Raw genomic sequence first — 26,932 nt, forward strand, 5'->3', positions numbered from 1 at the left:
TAGGTGGCAGGTCATAAGAATATGGATTCTTTTCTTAAATTGCCTGGGAGCAACATCACACTTCAGGATAGTTTGTGAAAAAAAACATATATTAAGACTTTAGCTATTTAATTTATCTCCCTATGATCAATGGCATCATGTAAAATCAGTGTCAAGTCAGTGAAATCTTACATGTGTATTTTGAACAATGTTTTAAAATTATTGCTGAATGTGTTATTTCCTCCATGGGTAAAGAATCAATGATGTGTTAGAGTATATTTCATAATAAGGTCTTCAGTACATGTACATGTGTTAGAGAATTAGTATAGTGGGTTCTGTAACTGTCTTTATAAGAGAATTTACCAATTGAGAATAATACTGTATCATTTCTGAAGGTAGAACTTTGAACAAAACTGTATAATCTATTCTTTGTAGTAGTATATGTCTCTGACATTATCCATGTGGAAACAATCAGTGTGACATTTGTAATGGTTGGACCAAGGGCAGAAAAAGTAACCCTTCCTCTGCTTGTTTTTAAGAAGGTTCTAGGTACTGAAAGTTAAGCTCATAAATATTAGACAAGCCCTGCTCCAATATGAACCACTCTGCACTCACATTCTTGTGTTTATTTAATTTTATAACTTTCAGTTTATAATAAAACTAAAAGCTGTGGATTAAATGAAAACAAATACTTTTTCTAATAATTTATATAGCAGTGCCTGACAAAACAGCAAATCAACTCTGATCACAGACACAAAATGCTGGTGAAATACTTGCCAAAAAGAAAAAGAAAACTTTGGAAGATTTGTAGACTTCAACCAAATAAATACATTCTACAAAGAACTTTAACATAAAGGAATCCAACTAAACCACTTAGAAGGTTTAATTGAAAAGACTTGAATAGTGATGTTCATTCCTCTGATGAATATGTAAATAACCAAAGACTCAGGAGATGGCTCAGCTGGTATAGAATGTACCATGTACATATGAGAATCTGAGTTTAAGCTCAAGCCTTTGTACTAAGATCAAGTAATAAACAACAACAAAAGGTACAATAATGGGTAGTGGGAGAGTGTAGTATCAGTATTAGAGAAGAAAAGACAGGAAGATCTCTGGTCATGCTGACAGATTAGTCTACTTAACAAGCCTCAGGTCAAATGGAGGAACTCGTCTTACAAAACACAGTGAATCGCTCCTGAGATATGACACATGTAATTGCCAATTTGTGCATCTCTCCAGACAAAAGCAAGCTCACATGTGCAAACATGAAAAGGAACACTAATCACATGACAGTATGTTCACACCTTGTTAGCACATGACTAGAGAGACACATAACAAAAGTCCAAGCACAGATGATTCTAATAAAGATATTAGAAAACTAAGGTTGGAACTTAACAGATAGTAAGATTGTAACTTTTAGTTATTAATGTGTGATTATAAAATGGTATTGGGATTTGAAAATCCTTGTGTCAGTTCCTTAAATTTTCCAACATGGAGTGGTCACAAAACTGATGTATTCTATTATGAACATAACTGAAATATTGTTTCCCCAAAACTTATATATTTCTTTTTTGCAATATTTCCATATCATCCAAAATGAAATACAAGCCAAATCAATGGAGTCAGGTATAGCAGGGAATGAAATGTTCTACACATGGATAGACCATGAAGATACTATGCTAAGGAGAATGAAGACAGACACAAAGCAGTGTATGATGTGATGTCATTTCCCAAGCATGGTTAAGCATGGGCAAAATGCTTGTCAGAGGAAGCTGGATATTTGTGATGGAGCTGGAGAGAAGGAAGTTGATGAAAGAGGACTTAACTATTCCACTGTTCCTGTTTCTATCAGTGAAATGTTCTGACATGAGAGGATGTGACAGTGGCAGAATGTACTGTGAAGTGTGGAAATAGTGAAAGTGGTGCACAGTACACTCTGAATACCACCTACAGATACACAATCTACAATGAAGTACAACATAAAGGAGAGAAATGGAATATTTCAGGTGAAGTAAGGGTTGAAAATACATATACTATGATGAATTTGTGGTAACCAACTGAATGTGTTGAAACTTCATTGAAGAATCAGTCTTGTATTTTTAAGTAAAAATTTATTGTTGTTGTTCATAATCACCAAGCCTCAGGAAATATTTGAAAGAATTATATTCAAGTGCTAGGAAAAAATTACTCATTTTCTCTTTAAAAAAATACCTGAAAAATTCTATTTCCCACATTTCAAGTTCAGTATTTCCAAATTTTATTGTCAAGAGATAGGGTTTCTCTGTGTAGCCCTGGCTTTTCTGGAACTCTGTAGACCAGGCTGGTTTTGAATTCAGAGATTCACCTGCCTCTGCTTTCCAAGTGCTAATATTAAAGGTGTGTACAACCACTGCCTGACTAAGTACTTGTTTATGAGACTTTTCTTATGTGGCAGGGAGGCACTCATTCTACTTCTTTCTTTCTTTACTTCTTTCATATATAAAATTATTTATGTGTTTAGAGACAGGGTCTTACTATATGGCTCTTGATGTCTTGGTACATTTATATGGATTTTCATTGTCTTCCATTATATTTCTCCAACTAAAGTGAATAATCAATTTGAAATGCTTTGATCAGAGGATATAATCTTATGAAAGAATTGTTTAGTTGAAATTTTAATGTATTATTTATAAGCTTCTGAAATTATTTTTATACAGTGATACTTATCACTACTCAATATGAAAGGTCCCAATGGTTGTGTTTGTTCACACAAAAACTGACCCGTTTGAATGTTCAAAGTAGCATTTTTTAGAATACCCTAAACTCGGAAAAAAATCAAAAGTAAATTTGCTTATAAAAATATAATGTGGACAGAGTATAGTTACATGGTTTTTAAAGAATATTGTACTCAAATAACCTACAACAGTGATGTGGATGTGAGAAGAGCAGGCTGTACTTTAACAAGGCATGATGATACTCTCTTTACCTTTTTAAGTTACATTTATTGTATTCAGTTAGATTTGACACAATCAAAATAAAGAAAAAAAAACATAAAAATCTCATTTATTTGCCACTAACTGTTAGAGAGACTGTGACCTGAATCCCAAAAAAATATACTTGGTGAATATGTGTGTGTGTGTGTGTGTGTGTGTGTGTGTGTGTGTGTGTGTCTGTGTGTGTCTGTGTGTGTGTCTGTGTGTGCATGTGGGTGGGAATATATATATATATATATATATATATATATATATATATATACACACACACATACATACATATAGTTGCTTTCACTACTTTGCCATTATCTTTTATGACTAAGTAGATTTTGTTTGCTGGGGATGTATTGCAGTGGTAGAATGCTTATCTCATTTGTGCAAGAACTTGGGTTTCCTCCTCAGCTTCCTTACTCTCTCAAAAAGCATTTAATGTGTTGATTTAAAACTTGACTTCTCTTTGTGATTATTTACATGATGTATTTTTGTTTGAGCTGGAGTACATAAACATATCAGGATTATATAAATGGTTTGTGTATTTTCTCTCTTTCTCTTTTCTTGTTGTTGTAGATTCTACAAAGAAATTAAAGGATGTTCTTGAAGAATTCCATGGTAATGGCGTGCTTGCAAAGTATAATCCTGAAGGGGTAAAGCTTCTTTTTTCTTTATCAGTTTAATAATGTGCTTGCAAGATGAATTTTCTTTATGGAAAATTCTAGAAAAATATGTATATGTGTGTTTGTATAAATGCACATACATATACTTATACTTCTGCATATATATGTATATGTATACATATATACATATACATGTATATATCTCACATACCATAAACCATTTAGCACATTTCATACAATAACATTCATAAAAAAATAGATACTGTAGAAGGCCACTAAATACAGTGTATTTTATACTACCCTTATTGATGAAAATTCTTCTAGAATGTGTGTTCTTAAGAAAATGTATATCATTAAAATATATTGTTTGAAGGTTTTTTCTTTCTAGAAGTTAGGAAACAGGAATAGATAGAAAAAAGAAAGATACATTTAATCATAGCCATATGTTCTGTAAGTTTTAATCTAACATGGGCACGGGTAAGGTACAGGGAGTAACTCCTTTTATGAAATGATTCTTTAAAGAAAACTTTTGAGATGGGTGCAAACATTGTATCTTAATGAGCCACCCAAAGGACAATTAAATTCTCCTCTTATTGTGTAATTTTGGGTTTATAAATACTTTGTCTGCTCCTTCAATTCCTTTTGAATATGATATTTTACAGAGTTCATTTCCAAATTTTATTTTAGGTAATTCTCCATGTATTATCAGCTGAGAGATGTTATGTAATGTCTGCCCATAATTGCTGTGAGTTTGTTTGCAGCCTCATCAACTAATATTTGAATATATGAGAATAAAAACAAAAAGACCTCAGCAAAAAATTCGTCTAAATATGTCATCCAGATTTGTTGGTAGAATGAAATATGACTTTTTGTTTCTGCATATTTATAATAATACAATTCCTTTCAAGATATTTCTTCTATGGAATGACTACATTTTCACCGTTTTATAATCCCCATCAGTATTCCTCACAGGTTTTTGTTTTGTTCTGTTTTGCTCTTAAGATAAGACCTCACTTTGTAACTCAGGCTGGTCTCAAACTTGCAAACTCTTACCACAGTTATCCAAGTGTGAAGAAGGAAGACACGCACCACCACATCGGCTTTCATTTCATGGTTTATTTTCTCTACATAATTCTACTCATAATAATACATTTCAAAAGTAAGCCATGTTTTGCTATATGACTTTAATGACTGCTAGATGGAGAATGTATCAGCCATTTTACTGGCATTTCCCCTATCAGATACCCAAAATTATCAGATACATGCCGTGTGTTCCCCTGCTATTTTGTGATTATAGATGTTGCATAGTAAAAGAGTTAAAATTAGTGGATGTTTATAAAACAGAAAACCTCAAAGTCCAAGAGAATATATTGGGGGAAGAACAGAAGACAACAATAGTAAATTTTTGTCAAACTACAAATGTTGTTAATATTCATTGCCCCAGTGTTACTTGAAAATATACATCTTTACATATAAACTTAAAATATTTGCCCTTTCTAAACATAGCAGCTACTTGTCAGTTCACATAGAATTTGTATATAGTGATATTGTTTACAGTGCAATCCTTCTATAAAGACTCCAAGACTCTCTTTATGACATTATTTGTTTCACGATAATTATACATCACTGTACATAGGATTATGTACAGAAATTAGCAGATATAGTCATAAATATAATATAAGGCCAGCTCTTTGGTAATTTGCTTACTCTCCATGAATAATAAAATTTATTGGAAGCATTAACATAATTCTAGTTGAAAAACAGAAAAGTTGATCTTATTATGGCCCAAGATGAACTCTAAGTTAAGAGTAAGGAGAGTGAAACTGCTATTTAAATTAAATATTAATAAGAATTTTTCTATAAGACAAAAATGAGCTAATATGACTCTTAAGAGTAATTCTGCATTTTATAAAAGCATATTAAACACACCTAGAAATGTCTGCGGTAGATAATGAAACACCCCAAGACTATTTTTTTTTTTTGTAGAGAACTCATCTGGTTAATTAAAATTAAACAAATGATGTGAAACAATATATTATAATCAACTCACATAAGAAGCTATTATTCTATCCTAACTGGTCATATTGCTACAATGTGGCTTGCACAATTATATATAAGTAAGAATTTGTGTAAAAAAAAAAAAACTTAAAATTTTAACCTAGCCTAATTTTAGAAATGAAAATTGATTTCCTACTTTAAAATAATTGTCATTACTCCTGAAGTGTTTTTGCAAATTGAAAGAGAAACACATGCCCCTTAAGCAATGCATTGTGTGGCATGCTGTTGGTTAAAACAATGTAAAATATTATATGGGAAACTTTTCTTATTGGATATTTTCTTTATTTACATTTCAAATGTTAACCCCATCCTGGTTTCTCCCCTGAACCCCCCATCATCTCCTCCTGGCCTCTGTTCACCAACACACTCACTCCTGCTTCCTGGCCCTGGCATTCCACTACACTAGGAAACTTTTATCAAAAAAATGTGGTCTATTTAGAATTGTTTAAATAATAAAGAATTATTAGACAGAAGATCTGAACAGAATCAGTTATTTTTCAATTTTCAGAATCAGTTATATTTAAAAGCCATTTGACAGCATTTTCAAGAAAAATATTGAGTAGAAAATTTAAATAATAGTTTTAAATTATCTCTAAAAATTAAAAATTTAAAATGTCTGATGTTTCTACATTAACCAAAGTAAAGTTTTAAAATAAATTTATATTCATCAGAATAAAATGATAAATCTCATAAAATTAGTAAAATTTGGTATATGAGAAATTCCAGCTTGTTTTTGCATGGTTTTCTTTTTTGTTTGTTTGTTTTTGTCTTGGATATTAAATTTGATTCCAAAATATTTCAGTCTTGGACTATTTGGAATATTTCCCTAATAAAAGGAATAACTGTAGAGAGGAATAAATGGACTCTAATATACTTTCATATATACATATATATATATTATTGCCACCTCATGAATGTAATCGTATTTGATTTTATTCCTTGTATTTGATTCAAGCCAACAGGAACTCTTGGCATATGCTCAAGGAATCATGGAATCAATTGTTCTCAATTTTTGGTTTAAATCAGATTCAGATTTTTTAAAGCATGGATTGTTGCTTGCCTTATCCCTGTTCTAGATGCTCCTTGAGTGTTTCTGGGGTTGGGCTCATGGCTTGCTTTCTCAACAGTTTTCCAGTTTATCTATATGCTGTTGTCTTGCATCAACATTTTGAGAACCCAGCTACACAGGGCACATTGTAAAATCAATCTATATTCTTTAAATTTTCGTTAAAATATCAGCAAAATGAGATATATGGGTATAGATTCCTTTACATTAACACATGTATTCTTTCTTTCCTTGCATGCACAGAAACAAGATATTCTTAACCAAGTAAGACATTTTCTTTTCTATTGTAATCTACCTTTTGATTTGAACTATGAGTTACTCACCCATCCCACTAACTATACTTATACTAACTAGGCTTACTAAGCTTACATAGAATACTAGATTACCTACAGTACATAAGATTATAACAGAACAACAGGAAATTCCCCAATTAGTACCACTAGTAGAGATCTGATGTAGTAACCAAATGAAAAATGTCCAATATGTGGACTTTTAGGTTAGAGAATCTGAAGCTTGACTTTTTCATTTTACCAAACATGTCAGTTTCAGGTAAGTTTATTTAAGGGAACTGATAATCAGTTTACAGTGTATTATTTGAAAATTGAATAAAAAATAAAGTAAGGATAGTTTAATTTTATTTTGTTTACAATTCTATGTTAACTCTGTGGAGGAAACAGAGATAAAAGGCTGCTGATATTTCATTCCTTGGAGAAGGGTAAGCAATCTTTTGTTGATAAAAATCTGTCCTGTGAACACAACTCTTCTAAAAGTTCAGTGAAACATGTAGCATCAATGTACATTACTGGGTGATGGAAATAAATATTTTCAACAAATTAGATATACTATAGTCATGTTGTTGTTTTTTTAATCAATTCAAGAATATTTTTGTACCTGAAGAGACGCCTCAGTGGGAAATATGTTTGTTTTGTAAGTATAAGAACCTGATTTTGTCACTTAGCACCCACATAAAAAGCCTGGTATAGAAGTGTTGTATAACAATTCCAATTCTGGAAGGAAGAGAGAGAAGGACCCCAGAAGCTTGCTAGCCAGGCAGTCTAAACACTCAGTGAACCCCAGCTTCAATAAGAAAAGGATGGGGACAATAGATAAAGACAGCTGGCATGTAACTCTCACTTCCTTTATGAACACAAACTCATTGTCATGCATACATATATATATTACTTACATTTCCAGTGCAGTGACAAACAGTGGTACCATGATGTGAACCCTAGCAATGAACAGGAAGGCATGGTACTTGAGCACTAACTGAAAACTTATTATCTTGAGAGCTCACAATTACAAGGCAGGAGGAGCAGAGAGACCCTGGAAATCAGAGTAGTCTTTTAAACTTCAAATCTCTGTTCAGTGTCACACCTCCTCTAACAAGGTTACATCTCTCACTCTCTCAAAAATAGTTCCACTAACCGGGGACCAATAGCCTATCAGAGACATTCTTATTCATATATATATATATATATATATATATATATATATATATTTGTTATATCACATTTTTTCTAAGATGAGGTTCTACTGAGATGGTATTCACTCACTAAGGTAACAGTTACCATCTTCCACTGCAATTCATAACCTTTCCTCACTTTGTCCCTCAATTTTTGTAGAAATATTAGCTCCTCAAATGCAGGTTTCAGGAGATTTAATGATGTTTTGGAGGCAGTTGCAGAGAATAAGTGGTTGTCTTCTATTCCAGCATGCTCAGCTCATCATCATTAAATAGCATTGTTCAGCATCTTCACTCAACAAACACATCTTTTCATACCACCTGCATCACCACTTGGGGCTATTTAAAAGTTGATCTCAAAATTAGCTCTCACTTTTTCTTCAATCAGCAGAATGTTTCTATGTTCTCGATTCTGGCACAGCCTCTGTTCTGTATGCTAACATACTTCAGTAGCTAACTGATTAGTTGTCAAACAGAAAGAACAAAGTTGAGGAGTACCACATGGAGGGCAGGTGGTAAAAGATGTGGTAAGATGTTTTTATTCCTAGACAAGAACAACATTTTTCTCGACTGGGGTCTGGAGTTCTCTATGTATTTTCTATCAGTAGTGACACTTGGTTTAAGGTTCAGCTATGCTTTCACAGCTCCTATACCTTGACTCTACTGTGGTTCTCTGTTCTGTAGTTTCTGATAAAATCTAGACTTGCCACATCCATACAAGTAAGATTCTATGTCTTTCTTTGAGAAACTTGTAAACACAGAACCTACAATATGTAATGTTGACAACTGAAGTATATGTTAAATCCCTTTGGTAAGAACATTGATCATGATATTATTAACCAAAAATTGAGACACTCCTGTAAAATAAATTACAATTTTCCCTGGATCAGCCTTTTATATTAAAGGTAGGGAAAGTATAAGACAGAAATGTGAGGTTATTTTAGAGACATACTTGGGTTCAAATTACCCATGTCCACCACTTTCAAGGACAAACTCCCTGGCTTTGTTTGTTTACAAACAAAATGTAAATATTTTAAGAGGATTATGTTGAGAAATGTTAAACTCTAAAATACCTGAAAAAGAAGTAACTCCTTATCTGATTCAGAACTGTTGTTCCTTTAGTGCCTAGAGACATATTTACCTAGCCTTGTGGCAAAAGTAGTCCTCCATTTTCTAACTCATTATAGATAAACCCATGTAAGTCAGGTGGTGCTGGATATCAGTCTGGAACACACCAAATTCAGTTCAATCATGGTTCTGGGTCCTTGAGTCCATCCAAAAGAGTTCTGTGGGTAAGAGAGCAACAGCCACTGTTTCTGCATATGATCAGTCTCATTAAGTCTGTTGCTTCAAGAGGTGCAATATATAGTCAGAGTTCTCCAGTGTGAGAACTTATGAGTAGCCTCTATATTTTAAGGAAATTTGTTTATGACTTAGAGTTCAACTCCCCAACAATGGTCAGCAGCAGTTATGAATGAAAGTTCAAGAATCTGGCAGTTGCTCAGTCCAACAAGGCAAGCAGGCAAAGAAGAGAATCTTCCTTCTTCCAATGTCCTTATATAGGTCTCCAGCAGAAGGTGTGGCCCAGAAGGTGTGTGCCACCATGTCTGGATCTTGGACTTGTTTTGTCCCAGATAATCTTGAACTCAGAGTTCTCCTTGCCTTAGTCTCCTGGGATTCATAGCCATGATGCCTCAAGATCTCCATGACAAGTTCTGGGTCAGAAACTTGTATCTCCCAGACTCTAGATCAGGATCGCAGGTGAGCCTTCCTATTCTGGATTATAGTTCATTCCAGATATAGTCAAGTTGTCAACCAGGAATAGCCACTATAAGCAGGATATACAACAAGGTATCTTGAAGAGCAGAAGACAGAGAATGGGATGCTTAGGGAGCAGAAACAAACAAATAATGATGGGAAGAAGCTGAAAGAGAAAGGGAGTTTCTCTGATGCCAACATAAAAATGAAATCTGATCCATTTATCCCAAGACAGACACAGAGAAGTCTTTCTGAGGCAGCCAGTCACCTAAAAAATGTAATGTTCATGATGACTTTGACAAAAATATGTCTGACTTTACAAGGAAGACATGGATGAGCAAGTAATGCAAGGAGGGAACCTGAGTTTGATGATGAGCCCAAATTTATGTCTATCAAAACCTCAGAGCCAGTGCAAGCAAAAATTAGGAAGAAGACAAGCCAGGCAAGTGGAATAGCCTGGTGCATGCAAGAAAGGAAAAGCAGAGGAAAGCCAAGAAACTGGAGAAGGAGCAGCCTTTTACACAGGGACCTAGAAAGGGGGACCATGCCACTAACAAGCAGAACCAAAGTGGGAACAGGGACTGACTTTGTTCCAGAAAAGAATTTCCAGCTGACTGCATACAATGTGGTTCAGGAAAAAAAGTTCATCACATCCCTTAAGGAATACCTCCTTCAAGAAACACCTCCCTCAAGGAACACCTCTGAGAGCCATGGTAAGATGGGAAACAAAGGAAACTTTTCCTCATGGAAGTTCTCTTTTTCCATTAGTCAGCAGGGCCAGGTCAGTGTCCAGATGGACTACTTCAATGAGGACCTTGCACGACTCAGTGGCTTGTTGGCTCAGGAAGGAAAGCTTTGTCAGCATCTGGATTATAGTAATAAAAAGGAGCAGGAATTGACTTGAATTTGCCATTAAATACAGTCAGCTCAGTCACAGCATAGCCCCTCAGAACTGCTTACAGAGCCTACAGTGACGAGTATTCATCATGTTAGAGAGCACCACTTTGGATCCTCTTAAATGGCATTGCATGAATGCTTTACTAATTACCTAAAGAGAGGAAATGAACAAAAAACAGCTAAAAATAAGAAAATCCCAGTGATAAACAAGGAGATAAACATTTCTCCCAGTACATTCAGAAAACATGTTTTGACTCATAGGGAGTTGAAAGGTCTACATGGTTGAGGGAAAAATACAAAGATGATCCTGTTGAGCTTCCCCTTCATATTAAATGTCATAAAAATAAACAAACAACAAACAAACAAAAAAGTAAGGAGAAAGATCTCAAGCGAGGTCAATCAAGAGCATCAGTTGATTACCCAGATTCTAGCCACTCAAGAGAAAGGTCAACAGGGAAAACACAGAAAGGGTCCAAGAAGCAGAAGAAGCACTGCAGGGCAAAGAGACCAATCTAGGTAGGTCTCTTCATCTTTCCAGATGTCTTACTCCTACAAAGTAAAGTAGTACACCAAGGAAGCAGAGGAGGGGAAGGAGAGCACCTCTGGTTTTCATAAATCTAGACTGGGCACCAAATAATTTGTGACTCCGTGGGTCCGAAAGAAAGAGGCAGCAGAACTCAGGGAACCTTTCAAATTTAAGCAAGAGGGAGAGTATGTGGCAGAGTTTTTGTTAGTCTGGTAACAATAACAACAAACAACAATAAGAACAAACAACAGCAGCAGCAATGATTTTCAAGAAAAGAAACAGAGAAAAGGAATATGATCCAGAGTATACACCCAAAAGCAAGAAGTATTACTTGCATGGCAACCAGAAAGGCAAGAACAGTGACATATGGATGAGCCTTGGCTGTAGCCACATTCGTTCATGCTCCAAAACTCCACTACCAGCCCCAGGTGGGCCCCTGACTAGTTCATTGGGGAAGAAGAAGAGATTGAAGGTAATGAGAATGGGACAGAGATCAAAGAAGAGAAGGTCATTTTACAACTCACAGCTAATTATGGGCCACTCTTGATGAAGCCCTGGCCCAGGAGAGAAAGATTCTTGGAGAGGCTTGTAGAACTAAATAAGGAGGCTCAAAATTACAAAAATCTCACAATACAACCCATCAGCCACACAGAATCTATGACAGCAGTTTGTCACTGGTGCCATTACAATAGAAGAAGAATGCTTTGAAGGAGGTGTGTAGCAGTTGGGGAAGGAGAACTGGAGTTAGCCACTAGAAAGTCCCAGATGCCAGGGACCCAAGAGGTTCTCAGGACCCAACAGAGATGACATAAGTTGAAATACACAACAAAGGGGAGATAGAACTTTTAGAGACCATATTCAGAGGTTAGGAATAGCCCCTGGTTGAGGGCTGGGAACACCTACCCATCTCAAAAAATATTAATCTAGAATTGCTCCTATCAAAATGAAATACAAAGAGTGAGACAGAGACTGAAGGAAAGGCCATCCAGACTCCCCCACCAAGGGATCCATCCCATCTGCAATATCAAACCCAGATGCTATTCTTGATGCTAAGAAGCACTTGCTGAGAAGAGCCTAGTATAGCTGTCCACTGAGAGTCTGTGCCAGAGGGTGACCAATATAGATGAGATGCACATAGCCAACCATTGGACTAAGCTCAAGGACCACAATGGGGGAGTTAGGGGAGGGACTGGAGATTCTGAGCGGATTAGTAACCCCACAGGAAGACCAACAATATCAACCAACAAGATCCACCCCCCCCAGAGCTCCCAGGGACTAAACCACCAACCAAAGAGTACACATGGTGGGACCCATGGCTCCAGCTGCATATGTCACAGAGGATTTACTTATCTGGTCCTGTAGAGCCCTGATGACCCAGCATAGGGGAATGCTAGGGCAATGAGGCAGGAGTGGATGGGAGGGTAGGGGAGCACCCACATATAATGAGTGGGGAGGGGGAGGATAGGGGATTTAAGTGGGATGGGGCTAACATTTGAAATGTAAATAAATAAAATAACCAATAAAATAAAATAAAGAAAGAGAATGTTGCCACAAAGCCCAGGACTAGGCTCATGTTTTGAGCAGGCAAGCCACACACCACCACCACCACCACCAACAACAACAACAACAACAACAACTAACACTATCACTACTATCACCACCACCACCAACATCAAAATGACAGGAAATAACAATCATTGACCATTAAAATTCTCAAAATTAATGGAACCTTCCCCAAAATTGACCATATATTTGGCCATAAAGAAAGCCACAACAGATACAAGAAAATCGAAATAACTAATTATCTCTTATTAGACCAATATGGATTAAAGCTGGACTTCAACAACATCAGGCACATCAGGAACCCTACAGAGTTATAGATACTCAAAAACTTTCTACTCAATGATCTCTGGGTCAGGGACTAAAGAAAGAAAAAATTAATAACATTCTAGAATTCAATGAAAAGCTAAGGCACGACATACCAAAATTTATGGGACACAATGAAAGCATTGCTAAGAGGAAGATTCATAGCACTAAGTGCCTTCATAAAGAAATTAGAGTTCTCATACTGGCAGTTGAAAAGTACACTTGAAACCTCTAGAAAAAGAAAAAGAAGAAGCAAACATGGCCAAGAAGAGTAGTCAGCAATAAATAATCAAACTTGAGCTGAAAATAATCAATCAGAAACAAAGAGAAAAATAAAAAAAAATTAATGACACTAAGAGTTTGATCTGCAAAAAATCAACATGATGAACAAACGCTTAGTCAAATTGATTAGAGATAGTATTCAAATTAACAAAATCAGATACAAAAACAGAGATATAACAGACATTGAGAAAATCCAAAGAGTCAATAAATCTTACTACAAAAGCCAATACTCCACAAAATTACAAAATCTAAATAAATTAGATGATTTTCTAGGTAGATCCCACTTACCAAAGTTAAATCAATATCAGATAAACCATTTAAAGAGTCCCCAAATCACTAAGGAAATAGAAGCAGTCATTAAAAATGTACTACACCCCAACAAAAAAGCCCCTAGGGCCACGTGGTTTTAGTGCAGAATTTTATTATAATTTCAAAGAAGAGATAAATAAAAATACTTCATGTTGAAAGTCTTGGAGAGATCAGAAGTACAAGGAGCATGCCTAAACATAATAGATTCAATATATAGTAAGCTCATACCCAACACTAAATTAAATGGAGAGAAATTTAAAGCAATCTCACTAAAATCAGAAATAATATAAGGCTGCTCACTTTCTCCCTGGCTATTAAATATAATACTTGAAGTTTTAACTGGAGCAATAAAACAACAAAAGGAGATCAAAAGGATATAAATAGGAAAGGAAGATGCCAAGGTACCACCATTTGCAGATGATATGAGAGTATACATAAGCAACCTAAAAATTTCTACAAGAGAACTCATGAAGTTGATAAACATCTTCAGCAAAGTGACTTGGTACAAAACAACAACAACAACAAATTCAGTAGCCCTCCTTTATACAAACAACAAGTGGACCAAGAAAGGAATTAGAGAGACAATATCCATCTCAATATAAAATTTTTCGTGTAACACTAAACAAGGAAGTGAAAGATCTACATGACAAGAACTTCAAGTCCCTGAAGAAAGAAAATATCAGAAGTTGGAAAGATTGCCCATGCTAATGGATAGGTAAGATTAACATAGTGAAAATGACAACCTTATAAAAAGTAATATACAGGCTCATTGCAATTCCCATTAGTATTCCAACACAATTCTTTATAGACTTTGAAAATGCAATTCTCAACTTCAGATGGAAAAAAGAAAGCCCAAGATAGCTAACAGTCCTGTACAATAAAAGAAATTCTGGAGGTACCACCATCCTCAATCTCAAGTTGAATTAAAGACCAATAGTAATAAAAACTACATTGTATTGGTATAGAAACAATTGATCAATGGAATAGAATTGAAGACCTTGAAAAATAGCATTCACCTACAAACACTTGATGTTTGACAAAGAAGCCCAAACCATACAATTGGAAAAAGAAAAAGTCTTCAACAAATGGCGCTGGTCTAAGTGGATGTCTGTGTGTAGAAGGATGCAAAGAAATCCATATTTTTCACTCTGTACAAAACTCAAGTCCTTGTGGTTCACATACCTCAACATAAAACCAGATGCACTAAATCTAATAGAAGAGAAAGTGGGGAATAGCCCTGAATGCATTGGTACAGCAGACAACTTCCTGAACAGATAGCTCAGGCTCTAAGATCAACAATTGACAAATGAGACTTCATGAAACTGAAAAGATTTTCACAAACTCTACATCTGACTGAGGGTTAATATCCAAAATATGTAAAGAACTAAGAAGTTAGATACCAACAAACCATATACTCAATTAAAAAATGGGATGCATAGCTAATTAGAGAATTTTCAACGAATGAACCCCTAATTGCAGAGAAGCACCAAAAGTAATGTAGTTTCCTTAGTCATTAGGGAAATGCAAATCAAAACAACCCTGAGATTCCATCTTACACAGGTCAGAATGGCTAAAATCAAAACCTCAAATGACAGCACATGATGTTGAGCAAGGGGAACACTCGACCACCATCACTAGTTGGAGTGCAAAGTTGTACAACCACTTCGGAAAGCAGGTTTCTTAGAAAACTAGGAATAGTTTTACTTAAAGACATAGCTATACCACTCCTGGCGGTATATCCCAAAATGGTATCCTATTATATCACATGGAAACTTGGTCAACTATGTTCATAGAAGCTTTATTCATAATAGCTGGAAACTGGAAACAACCCAGATGTTCCTCAACTGAAGTGAAGAGTTGGTATAGAAAATATGGTACATCTACACAGTGGAGTACTATTCAGTTATTAAAAACAAAGACATCATGAATTTTTAGGCAAATGGATGGAAGTTGAGAATCTCATTCTGAGTGATATTTCCCAGCACCAAAAGACATGTATCATATATGCTTACTTATAAGAGAACATTAGCTATAAAGTACAGGTTAATCATACTGCAATCCATAGTGTAATAAGGAGGTCCCAAGGGAGGACATGAATATGATTCAGAGGGAAACTAAATAATCATAGGAGGTGGATGGAAAGAAGAAACTGGGTAGGAATGGGGGTAAACAGGGGAACAGGGCTGGTGATCAGGTGTCGGGAGAGGAGTAATAGGAGAGGGCTGGATATGTGAATGGAAATTGGTGGGATCATCTCTGAGATTACCTGGAGTTCTGGAATGGATGAGGATACTGTGAATCAGCCTAGGTGAGATTCTTACCAGATGGAGATATAGACCATGAAGTGGCCACCTACTATAGGGAGACATCAACCTACACATAAAATCTTCTATTCAAAATTTGTCTTATCTACAAAATGTGTAGGGATAATAGTTGAACAGAGACTGAAGGAACAGCCAACCAATGACTGTCCCAACTTGAGACCCATTTTGTGCAAGAAAGCCAAGCCCTGATTATTAATGACACTCTGTTATGCTTATAGACAAGGGCCTAGTATCTAGCATCACTGTCTCTTGACAGGTTTCATCCAGTAGGGGGTGGATGCAGATGCAGAGACCCACAGACAAACATCAGGCAGAATTGAGGGAGTCTTGTTGAAGAGTTGAGCAAGCTGGAGGAGTCAGGAACACCACAAGAAGACCTACAAGATCAACTAACCAGTATCCATAGGCTCAAAGAGGCTAGGTAACCAAGTCGGGAGCACGCAGGGTCTGAACCTTGACCCCTTGCACTTTTGTAAAGCATGTGTAGCTTGGTCTTCATGTGGGACCCCTGACAAATGGAGCAGAGGCTTTCTCAGTCTCTGTTTTCTACCATTCCCCCAACCTGGACTGTTTGGCTGGGCTTCAGTGAAAGAGGGTGTGCCTAGTCTACTGGAACTAGATGTCCACAAGGAGGGTGGTCCTCAAGGGAGCTCCTTCTTATCTGAAGACAAGGGGAATAGACAATGGCTGAAGGGATTTATAAGGGGTGGGGATGGGAGCAGAGAATGTAAGGGGACTCTGATCAGAATGTAAAGTGAATAAGAAGTAAATTGTTGGAGAAAAAAATATTTCTTTCATTTAATTGTCTGAATTTCCCAAAATAAATGACACCTGTAGAACTCATGTATTTGAAATATCGACATTATTCCATATTGTAAAGTAAATGTGCAAACTAAGTATATAATGCATTTATGACAAAAGTCATGATTTAGGCAGCACTATTTTAAGTGATCTTTCAAATTGTTTTACAGAGAAAAGTAATGGTCTGTCAGGAATCACTGGAAAATATTTCCTTAATGAATCTGATTTGAGAACATTGAGTTAGAGGAGGTTTTGCAGTAAGGTCAATACAGTTTCAAAATGTTGTTCCATATATAATACTAAAAGTGTAGTATAGAGATTTGCTCCCAAGATTACAGTAAGGATGTCAGAAAACAGCTTCACATATGCAATATTTTAACTATAGATCTCATGACGTCATTTCCTATATTCCTTGAAAAAATGACAGAATACTCCATTCTCATATATGCAATGGTCCACCTTTTTATAGGTAAGATGTTTTTAAAAGTTTTACACTCTAAACTCAGTATTTTGAGAGTGTTGTCTGATTACAGAAGAAAAAGAAAAGCTGAAGTTTTGATTTAGGAAGGGAGTCACTTTTATCATTTCGAGCCAATAAAAAGACAAATTAAAATATGAAACAACTAATATATTTCCAAGACATAATTACATTTTATTTATTACATTTATATTTTTTTTATTTTACTATCAATATACTCAAGATTCTGAAAAGTACTGTATGCTTATTTTTATTCATACAGCTGTGAAATGTTATTATCATATACCACTTTTTATGAAGAAACTAATAAGAAATATAATGAATTATTTTTATTTATTAAGAATATATATATATATATGCATATATATTTTACACACACACACACATACACACACACATTTCATTGCTGGAAGGAAAGCATCCCAGAAGCACATTATACCTGCTCTCCCAATGTAAAACTTTTGCTGGCTTCCAGTCTGATATTAACACTTCTTATTGGTTTAATTCCACAATTTTTCCATAACCTGATAACTCTCAGCTGTGTGTATGTACACACACACACACAAACATATATATATATATACATTTATCACATATGCACATATAAACATATACTTGTATATGCATATTACATACATAGGTACATAGTTATTGATACATAGATATAATTTAATCAGATCATTACCCATATATTAAACTTTAAATTTTCTACTAATATCTTAAAAATATATACTTTATCTTAAGTTTACTAAAAATAATAATGTGACATAAAATATGGTCATAATGAATAAAAATATAGTGTATACATTCTTTCACTTTCCCCAAATAATATTGAACATAAAAGATAAACATTTTTCATTTTAAAAGAGAGAGCTTACAGAAATTTTTCTCACCTTTCAGTCAGTCTAATAAATGAAAAATATTCCACTTTAGTGAGTTGAATAATCCGGATGAGGAAAGGCCCCACCAGGGCTCTGGAGTTGCGGCAGATCTTCCCATGCATACTGTTGCTCTTCAGAGCCCAGATCTTCCCATGCATACTGTTGCTCTTCAGAGCCCAGCATCTTTTCTGGCATGTTGTCTGTAGCTATGCTATACCTAGTAATTCTCCAAGTCTTTCCTTGTTCAGCAACTATCCCTGCTTCCAGAAACACCCCATTCTACATGGCCTTTCAGTGATAAGAGTACTAGTCAAGATCAGTCAATATTATCCACGTACTTGGGTAGCCAAAAAACCCACCTTTGTCTCCATTTCCCAGCAATAGCCATCTTAGCTAGTCTTCTTCTCTGCTGAGAGAAGGCATGTTTTCTGGAGTCTCCCCTGTAGCCAAATTAAGCTTGAGGTGAGAGTATAGTTCCTTCCATAGCCTATCAAGTGGCTCAGGACTCTTACCCTGAAATGACTACATTCAAATGAGTACAGATTGAAGAAGGCTTAAAGACTGTATGATATATTTTATTAGAATTCTCTATGGGAAATTTTGAAATGATTAAACAGTTAATGTTGGTTTTAATTTGACATTATTGTTGATAACATTTTACAATTTTCTTTTTTTAATTGGATACTTTATGTATTTACATTTCAAATGTTATCCCCTTTTCAGGTTTCCCCTCAGTAACCCCCCTCTAACCTCTCCCTTGTACTGTGAGGGTGCTCCCCCTTCTACCTATCCACTCCCACCTAACTGCTCTGGCATTCCCCTACACTGGGGAATCAAGCCTTCACTGGACCAAGGCCTTCTCTTCCTATTGACACCAGACAATGCTATCTTCTGCTATGTGTGTGGCTGGAGCCATGGGTCCCTCTATGTGTACTCTTTGGTTAGTGGTTTAGTCCCTGGGAGCTCTGGGGGGGCGGGTCTGGTTGGTTGTAATTTTCAAACATTTATCATTACTGGGAAGAAAAGAGGTGAAAATGTTAATCATTCTATGTGCTTGATATATAAATATATGATACCACATCAGTTTGGTCACACTATATATCTGAGCAACCCAGCAGAACTCTGTGGGTTTGAAAATAGAATTTCCTATTGATGGAGATGGAAAGAAAATTTGAAACTTGAAAAGGTAAAAGTTTATATCATGCGGTTGTCATGGAGATAGAAACATCTAACTAGACATCATGTTATCTTTGTTCTACACTATCAAAGGTGAGACACATGCCTGCCATTGCCAACAATAGCTTAGAACCACTAAGCCTTGGCCTCATCTTTGTTTTGTAGACTTGGAAATAGAAAATGTTTCAGGTAATTTATGAACATGGTAAAATGTCTTGTTATTTCACTGGATCTGAAATTACATGCTTAAATATGTTTTTTTTTAGACCATAGATTTTGAAGGCTTCAAGCTATTCATGAAGACCTTTCTGGAAGCTGAGCTGCCTGATGATTTCACCGCCCACCTTTTTATGTCATTCAGCAACAAATTCCCCCATTCTAGCCCAAATGTAAAGAATAAGCCTGCTCTTCTTTCAGGTGGTGAGTATGTTTGCATAGAAATGTACGTATCACATGCATTATAAAAGAGATATAAGTATCACAACATTGAAGAAAGAACATTTGGTTGAAAATTGTCTGTGTGTCTACATGGAATTTATAATGGATACTGATCTTTAAAATGTCTCCAGCAAAATAAGCAGGGTAGAAAATAGGATACATTATGATTTATAATTTGACATAGAAGTTCACATTATCTTGATGACATCAAGAGATATTTTCATCAAGTTTGGAATTTTTTTTCAAAATTGCTGGACAAATATTAACAACTGTACATTTGAATATATAATTAAAAGAACCTATATATAAGAAACATATAATATTTAAAATCAATGGTGGCATTTATTATTACACATTTAAATTCATATATGTGAGTTCAGAACATTTTTTTTATTTTTCTTTATAACATTTTCACACTATAGATACAGTCCAGTTAGGATGACATATATCTTGCTGCATTTCCCCAAGAATATAAAACAGGAGCTTGTTTAGAAGATGATGGAGGACTTTAAAAATAGCAATAAAAATGAGACTGCTAAAACAGTAGGTAGCCTATATGGTCCTTAGGTTGGAGAAGCCAAAATGCAGAGTCAAGGCCCTGGGACACAGTTTGAAATAAGAGCAATGTTTGAGTGATTTAACTCGGGGTCTTCTGTGTAGAACTTCCTTTTTGTCTCTTCTTTTATTGTATATTTTCTTTATTTACATTTCAGATGATATCCCCTTTCCAGGTCTCCACTTTGGAAACCCCCTATTCTACCACCCTCTCCTTGCCTCTATGAGGGAGCTCACCCACCCAACCACCCACCCACCCACACCTACCTTCCTGCCCTAGCATTCCCATACACTGGGGCATCAAACACCCACAGGACCAAGGGCCACTCTGATGTCCAACAAGTTCATCCTCTGCCACATACTCAGCCAGTTCACTCCATTTCCCAGGGGCTCCGAGGCAGAATCTGGCCAGTTGACACTATTTCTCATCCCCCACAGGGCTGCAAATCCCCTCAGTTCCTTCAGTTCCTTCTCCAATTCCTCTATGGGGACCTTGAGCTCAGGCCAATGACTGGCTGCAAGCATCTGACTGGCCTCTGTATTTGTCAGGCTCTGGCAGAGCCTCTCAGGAGACAGCCATATCAGGCTCCTGTCAGCAAACACTTCCCAGCATCCACAATGGGGTTTGGGTTTGGCAACTGTATATGGGATGAATCCCCAAGTGGGGCAATCTCTGGATGGCTTTTCATTCAGGCTCTGCTCCACACTTTGTATCCATATTTCCTCATGTGAGTATTTTGTTCCCCTGTCTAAGAAGCACTGAAGCATACACACTTTGTTTTTCCTTCTTCTTCAACTACATATGGTCTATGAATTGTATCTCGGGTATTCCGAGCTTCTGGGCTAATAGCCACTTATCAGTGAGTGCATACCATGTGTGTTCTTTTGCGATTGGGTTACCTCACTCAGGATGATATTTTCAAGTTCCATCCATTTGCCTAAGAATTTCATAAATTCATTGTTTTTTTTTATTTTATTTTTTTATTTTTTTTAAATTCATTGTTTTTAATAGTATTCTATTGTGCAACACATTTTCTGTATCCATTCCTTTGTTGAGGAACATCTGGGTTGTTTCCAGCTTCTGGCTCTTATACATAAGGCTGCTATGAACATAGTGGAGCATGTGTCCTCATTACATGTGAGAGCATCTTCTGGGTATATGCCCAGGAGCGGTATAGCTGGGTTCTCAGGTACTACTTTGTCCAATTTTCTGAGGAACCACCAGACTGATCTGCTCAGATCTGAAGCTCCGTGGGGGCATAAACAGACTTTAATCTTCTTAGTACCTCTTCTTAGTACCAGGACTGCTTCACCAACTATCAGGAGGATTACTCTGCCTAGCACAGTTAGTGCTAACTCAAGCTGGAGAAATAAATCTCTGCTACCCAGATCCTGTGCTGTAGAATGCGTGCTAAGGGGCTTGACACTGCTTCACTCCCGTATTCTTGTCTTGGGAGGCAGGAGGCTTGGGTGCTGCAATGCAGTCTTAAAGTAACGTTCCCATTCTTTGATGTCAGGACTTTTTTTTAATTGGAGAACAAATGTATTTGTGCTGTATCTATTAATATTTGCTTCATTAAAGATTAGACATTGGAGAAATAAGGGCAATCGACCAATTACATCATAGCAAAGTAACTTGTTTTAAAAGTATTTGTTATCTTTAAAAAGCAAACCTAAGTGACTTTTGAAGTATAGTACTGTTTTCCACTGTTGAAACTCCTTGGGTATTGTTTCTTGGAAGTCAACTAAAAGCTCACATCTGCATCTGTTTATATTATTATGTTGTGTCACATGCTCTGTGAAACAATTCAATGCACAATCGTGAGAAAGTGAGAGTGAGAAAAATGTTTTGTTCTGAAAATGGTTCAAACATTGCAAATCCCTGAAAGTTCTGAGTACCCAAGACAGACAGACAGACAGACTCTAACATGGAATGCAAGCCATAGTACCATGGACAAGGGGTAGAGACCAGGAGTTATAGAAAAGTGTAATCCTGCACACTAATAATATAAGCTTAAAAACTATTTTAGAAAAAAAGATGATAGAGCCATTATCAAACTGTAAGCTGAGGCAATTTACTAATATTCCTTCAACAATAGAACTTTCACTATTTCCACACAAACCATTCAGTTGTCTTTACATAAAAATGTTAAACATTGTGTGCAGTCACAAAGTTTGTATATATAAGTATGTATACATACACTTTGCTACAAGTTACCTAATAAACTGCATGACATTTTATGAAATGGAGAAATTAATCTTGTGATGACTTTTACTGCCACTTGTTCCACATTGCCTCTTGACATTTGCTTTGAATGCGTGGAGCTTCTAAGATGGTTAAATAGCTCTATCCTGTCACTTATAGCTCATCAAAGGCATAGGTTCCTCATATGCTACTCCACTAGCCAACTTCTGATTTCCCTTCCATTCTATGAAATTTACTGAATTATAGGCATCACACTGTCCTTACACACATTTTCAACACTTTAATATTCCTCTTTAGAATTTAGAGTAGCAGTGACTCTCATCTCAGACACTCTACTATGTTAAGATCTCCATTCCAGTTACCATGGCCTTAGTATGAAGAAAAATAACAGAATTTTATAAATATGCGTACTTCAGAATTTTACTGACCAGGATTTATATAGCTTTAGCACTTTTTTTATTTTTAAATGTATCTTCTGAAAATAGTTTACTACTAAAATGATACCCTAATTCATTTTCATTTTTAAAATATTTTTAATTCTTAAAGTTTATGCAGTTTTTACTCTCAGTCTAAATATATCATGTATGTTTTCACATCATATAGAAAATAGCTACTGGGAGTGGTGAGATGACCTGGCAGGTAAAAATACTTGCTGTCAAACCTGATGTCTTGAGTTCCGACATCAATATCCACTTGTGAAAGGAGAGAATAGACTTGGAATGTGTTTCTCTAACTCCACATGTGCTGTAGCATGTACCTGTCTCCCATACATAAATAAAAGTAAAAGCTTTGAAAAGTTAAAAGAAAAATAAATGCAAAAGCTTAATACAGTTAAACGTTGGTACTCTCAAACATTAAATGCCTCAAAGTCTCCTCCTGGACTGTTTATTTGGTCCACAAACCATGGATATGCACCATTTCTTCACGGAGCTGGTTTTCTGAATCTCCCAAGGGTTATCCTCTTACAGGCTAAAGGTGACTAAATTGTACCCAAATATGTCTCTACTTGTCTTGATGATCTGCATCCTCAAATAGTACATTTACAAACATTATAATCTATTCTTCCTACCCTCAACTGCATTGGGTTGAGTTAAACACAATGTACCCTCCAGTACTTGTTATGACCAGAATTAACCAGCCACTGACAAGATCATAGTTTCATTAATTATTGTTTGTGTCTTCTAGCAAGACCTCAACTTCCAATCTCTAAAAGAATCAAGCAGAAACCTGATGCTACTACCTCCTGACTTTCCAAGTTTAAGTTTCATTAGTGTGCTTATGTCAAATTACTATATTTTAGGCCAACTAAAATCTTTGACACCATAAACCTATGAAAGTCGAGTTGTATTTAGGAGCCAGTGTATGCAACAAAGAAAGAACACATGAAACCCTGATCACTCACACTACTGAGATGCCCTGTTCTGCTATGACCCATTTCTTTGAGCCATGCAACATAATTAAGAAAGTAATAACACTATAGGCTTCCCCTGCCTTCCTACTTCTTTCTCTTTCTGCCCCATGGACTCTAAGCCTCTTTTTTTAGTCAGCTATTTCTAATGACTGGATAACACCTGCTCTGCTCACCCAGGAATCTTGGCATTTGTTTTGTTTTAATGTAATTTTTTCTAGGAATTATTTGAGAATTTCATCAATGCATGTAATGTACTCATACTCAATCACTGTCAATGGCCATTTGTAAATCCTCTCAAATCCACCTCCACAGTCTTAACTTCCTGTCCCCTGCTGCCCTATTTATCATCATCACCTCATCATCATCATCACCATCATCAATTAGCACTCACAGTGTCAAATATTGCTGAGATATATATCCATGGGTAGGCTGTCACTGGAGTATGATCAACCTACTAGAGACCATGGCAGTAAAATACTGACCTTTGCCTCTCCACAATAGCTCTTCAGCTAGGAGCTAGGTCTCTTGTGTTCATCCTACCCAATCTGTATAGAAATTCTAACTGGTTTAACTATGTATATAGGTATTGTGTAGGATTCTGTGAGTTCATTGTATTTTTCTGTTCTATTGATGATTGGGTTTTTTCATTGAGATAGGGTCTCACTATGTAGACCAGGATGGCCTCCAGTGTATAGATATCTGCCTGTCTCTGCCTTCTCAGTGTTGAAATTAAAGGTATATGCCACCATGCCTGGATTGCTGTGACTTCATGAGTGTGATGGTCCTGTCTTGTTTAAAGGCCACTTTTATTCCAGTACTCTTCAACTTTTACAAACTTCTTTTACAGTCTTTCTACCTTGTCTTCCAAAATGTTAAAATGTTCCATGAACTTAATGCCTCGGCAAAAGATTCACTGTAATTGCCTGGCACACAATGGGTTAAAAATGGGAAAAGATATAATCATTACAGTGTCACAACTTAATTATATCCTTGGGAAGGAAGCTGGCACCTTTACAGAGGACATTTCTCTCATAGCATTCCTGACTTTTACCTTCATAACTATGCCAACTCCATACAGGCACTGAAAATTACCTTTAAATATTTTGTTTTTTCATTACAGGTATCTGTTAATAGCAGTTAGAAGTAGCGGCTGCATTTTAAGTACTATAAAAATGAAAAGAAAAGTTAATATAGCTTACCAACTCATTTGGACACAGGTCTGCCTAATCTTTTAAGGCAAACAATGTCTAAAATATAGACTCCACAATGATGAATATATCAAGAGTAACTGTGAAAGTTTTGTTTCTTCTTAGTCATTTTTTCCTGGAAAGATTATCTCTAACAGTCTTTAAGTATGATCATATTATCCCTACATTAATTTATACATTAAATTAAATTGTTATGCCCGGGGACACTTCAGGGAAGTCAAATTGCCTTGAAAATAAAAGATGAAGGTATGGAATTATATGACCAACTTCAGTGTTATCTATTCTATGATCTAATTGCAACTTCATTGATGTCCCACAAGGTCATCCTCAGCTACATATGTGACTGGAGCCATGGGTCCCTCCATGTCTACTCTTTAGTTGGTGGTTTAGTCCCTGGGAGCTCTGGGGAAGGGTCTGGTTGATTGATATTTTTGTTCCTCCTATGGGGTTACAAACCCATTCAGCTCCTTTAGTCCTTTCTCGTATTCATTCATTGGGGACCCTGTGCTCAGTCCAAAGGTTGGCTGCAAGTATCTACCTTCATATATTTTAGGTTCTGGCAGAGCCGATCATAAGACAGCTATATCAAGCGCCTATCAGCAAGTACTTTTTGTCATCCACAATAGTGTCTTGGTTTGGTAACTGTATATGGGATGGATTCCTAGTTGGGGCAATTTCTAGATGGCCTTTCCTTCAGTTTGTGGTATATGCCCAAGAGTGGTTTAGCTGGGTCTTCAGGTATATCTATGTCCAATTTCCTGAGGAACCTCCAGATTGATTTCCAGAGTGGTTATTCCAGTTTGCAATCCCACCAGCAATGGATGAGTGTTCCTCTTTCTTCATATCTTCGTAGACATCTACTGTCACCTGAGGTTTTGGTCTTAGTCATTCTGGTTAGTATAAGGTAGAATCTTAGCATTGTTTGTATTTGCATTTCCCTGATGACTAAGGACTTTGAACATTTCTTTAAGTGCTTCTCAACCCTTTGTGATTCCTCTGTAGTCAATTTTCTGTTTAGTTCTATACCCCATTTTTTATTGGATTGGTTGGTTTTTTGGTGGTTTGCTTCTTGAGATCTTTATATATTTAGGATATCAATCCTCTATGTGGGGTTAGTGAAGTTTTTTTTCCCAATTTGTAGGTTTCAGGTGTGTCCTTTTGACTATGTTCTTTGCCTTATAATGGCTTTACAGTTTCATGAGGCTTTATTTTTCAATTCTTGTTCTTAGAGCCTAAGTCATTGGAATTCTGTTAATGAAATTTCCCCCTGTGTCAATGAGCTCGGGTCTCTTTCCTACATTCTCTTCTATTAAATTCAGTGTATCTGGTTTTATGTTGAGGTCCTTGATCTACTTGGACTTAAACTTCATGTATGACAAATATAGATCAATTTTCATTTTTATACATATAGACTTCCAGTTAGATGAGCAACATTTATTGAAGATGCTGTCTTTTTTTCCACTGTATATTTTTTGCTTCTTTGGAACTCAAAGTCTTTTACCAATAGGCAAATAATTGATTCCACTAAACTACCTAGTAATACATTGTGAAGTGGCTTGAATATGATTGGCCCATTGGAAGTGGCACTACTAGGAGCTATGGCCTTGTTGAAATAGGTGTGGTCTTGTTGGAGGAAGAGTGTCACTGTGGGTGTGTTGGGAATCC

General features: G+C 36.1%; 1 protein-coding gene and 1 pseudogene across 5 annotated transcripts in view; both read left to right on the top strand.

Annotated features, from left to right (window-relative positions):
- Positions 1-26,932, top strand: part of Dgkb (diacylglycerol kinase beta) — a 757,709-nt gene that overhangs the window by 205,198 nt on the left and 525,579 nt on the right. For 3 of the 5 annotated variants that reach the window (XM_029484790.2, XM_021178684.3, XM_029484791.2), the window contains exons 3-5: positions 3,519-3,595; positions 6,933-6,953; positions 19,716-19,869. In XM_029484790.2, coding sequence (XP_029340650.1) covers positions 3,519-3,595; positions 6,933-6,953; positions 19,716-19,869 — 252 coding nt within the window. The remainder of the gene's footprint in view (positions 1-3,518; positions 3,596-6,932; positions 6,954-19,715; positions 19,870-26,932) is intronic. The other 2 variants (XM_021178686.3, XM_021178687.3) reach the window with 1 other exon arrangement.
- Positions 7,172-12,040, top strand: LOC110307259 (thyroid hormone receptor-associated protein 3 pseudogene; annotated as a pseudogene).

This window comes from Mus caroli, unplaced genomic scaffold (assembly GCF_978045245.1).
Source record: "Mus caroli unplaced genomic scaffold, Mus_caroli_1 scaffold_14, whole genome shotgun sequence".
Classification (NCBI taxonomy): Eukaryota; Metazoa; Chordata; class Mammalia; order Rodentia; family Muridae; genus Mus; species Mus caroli.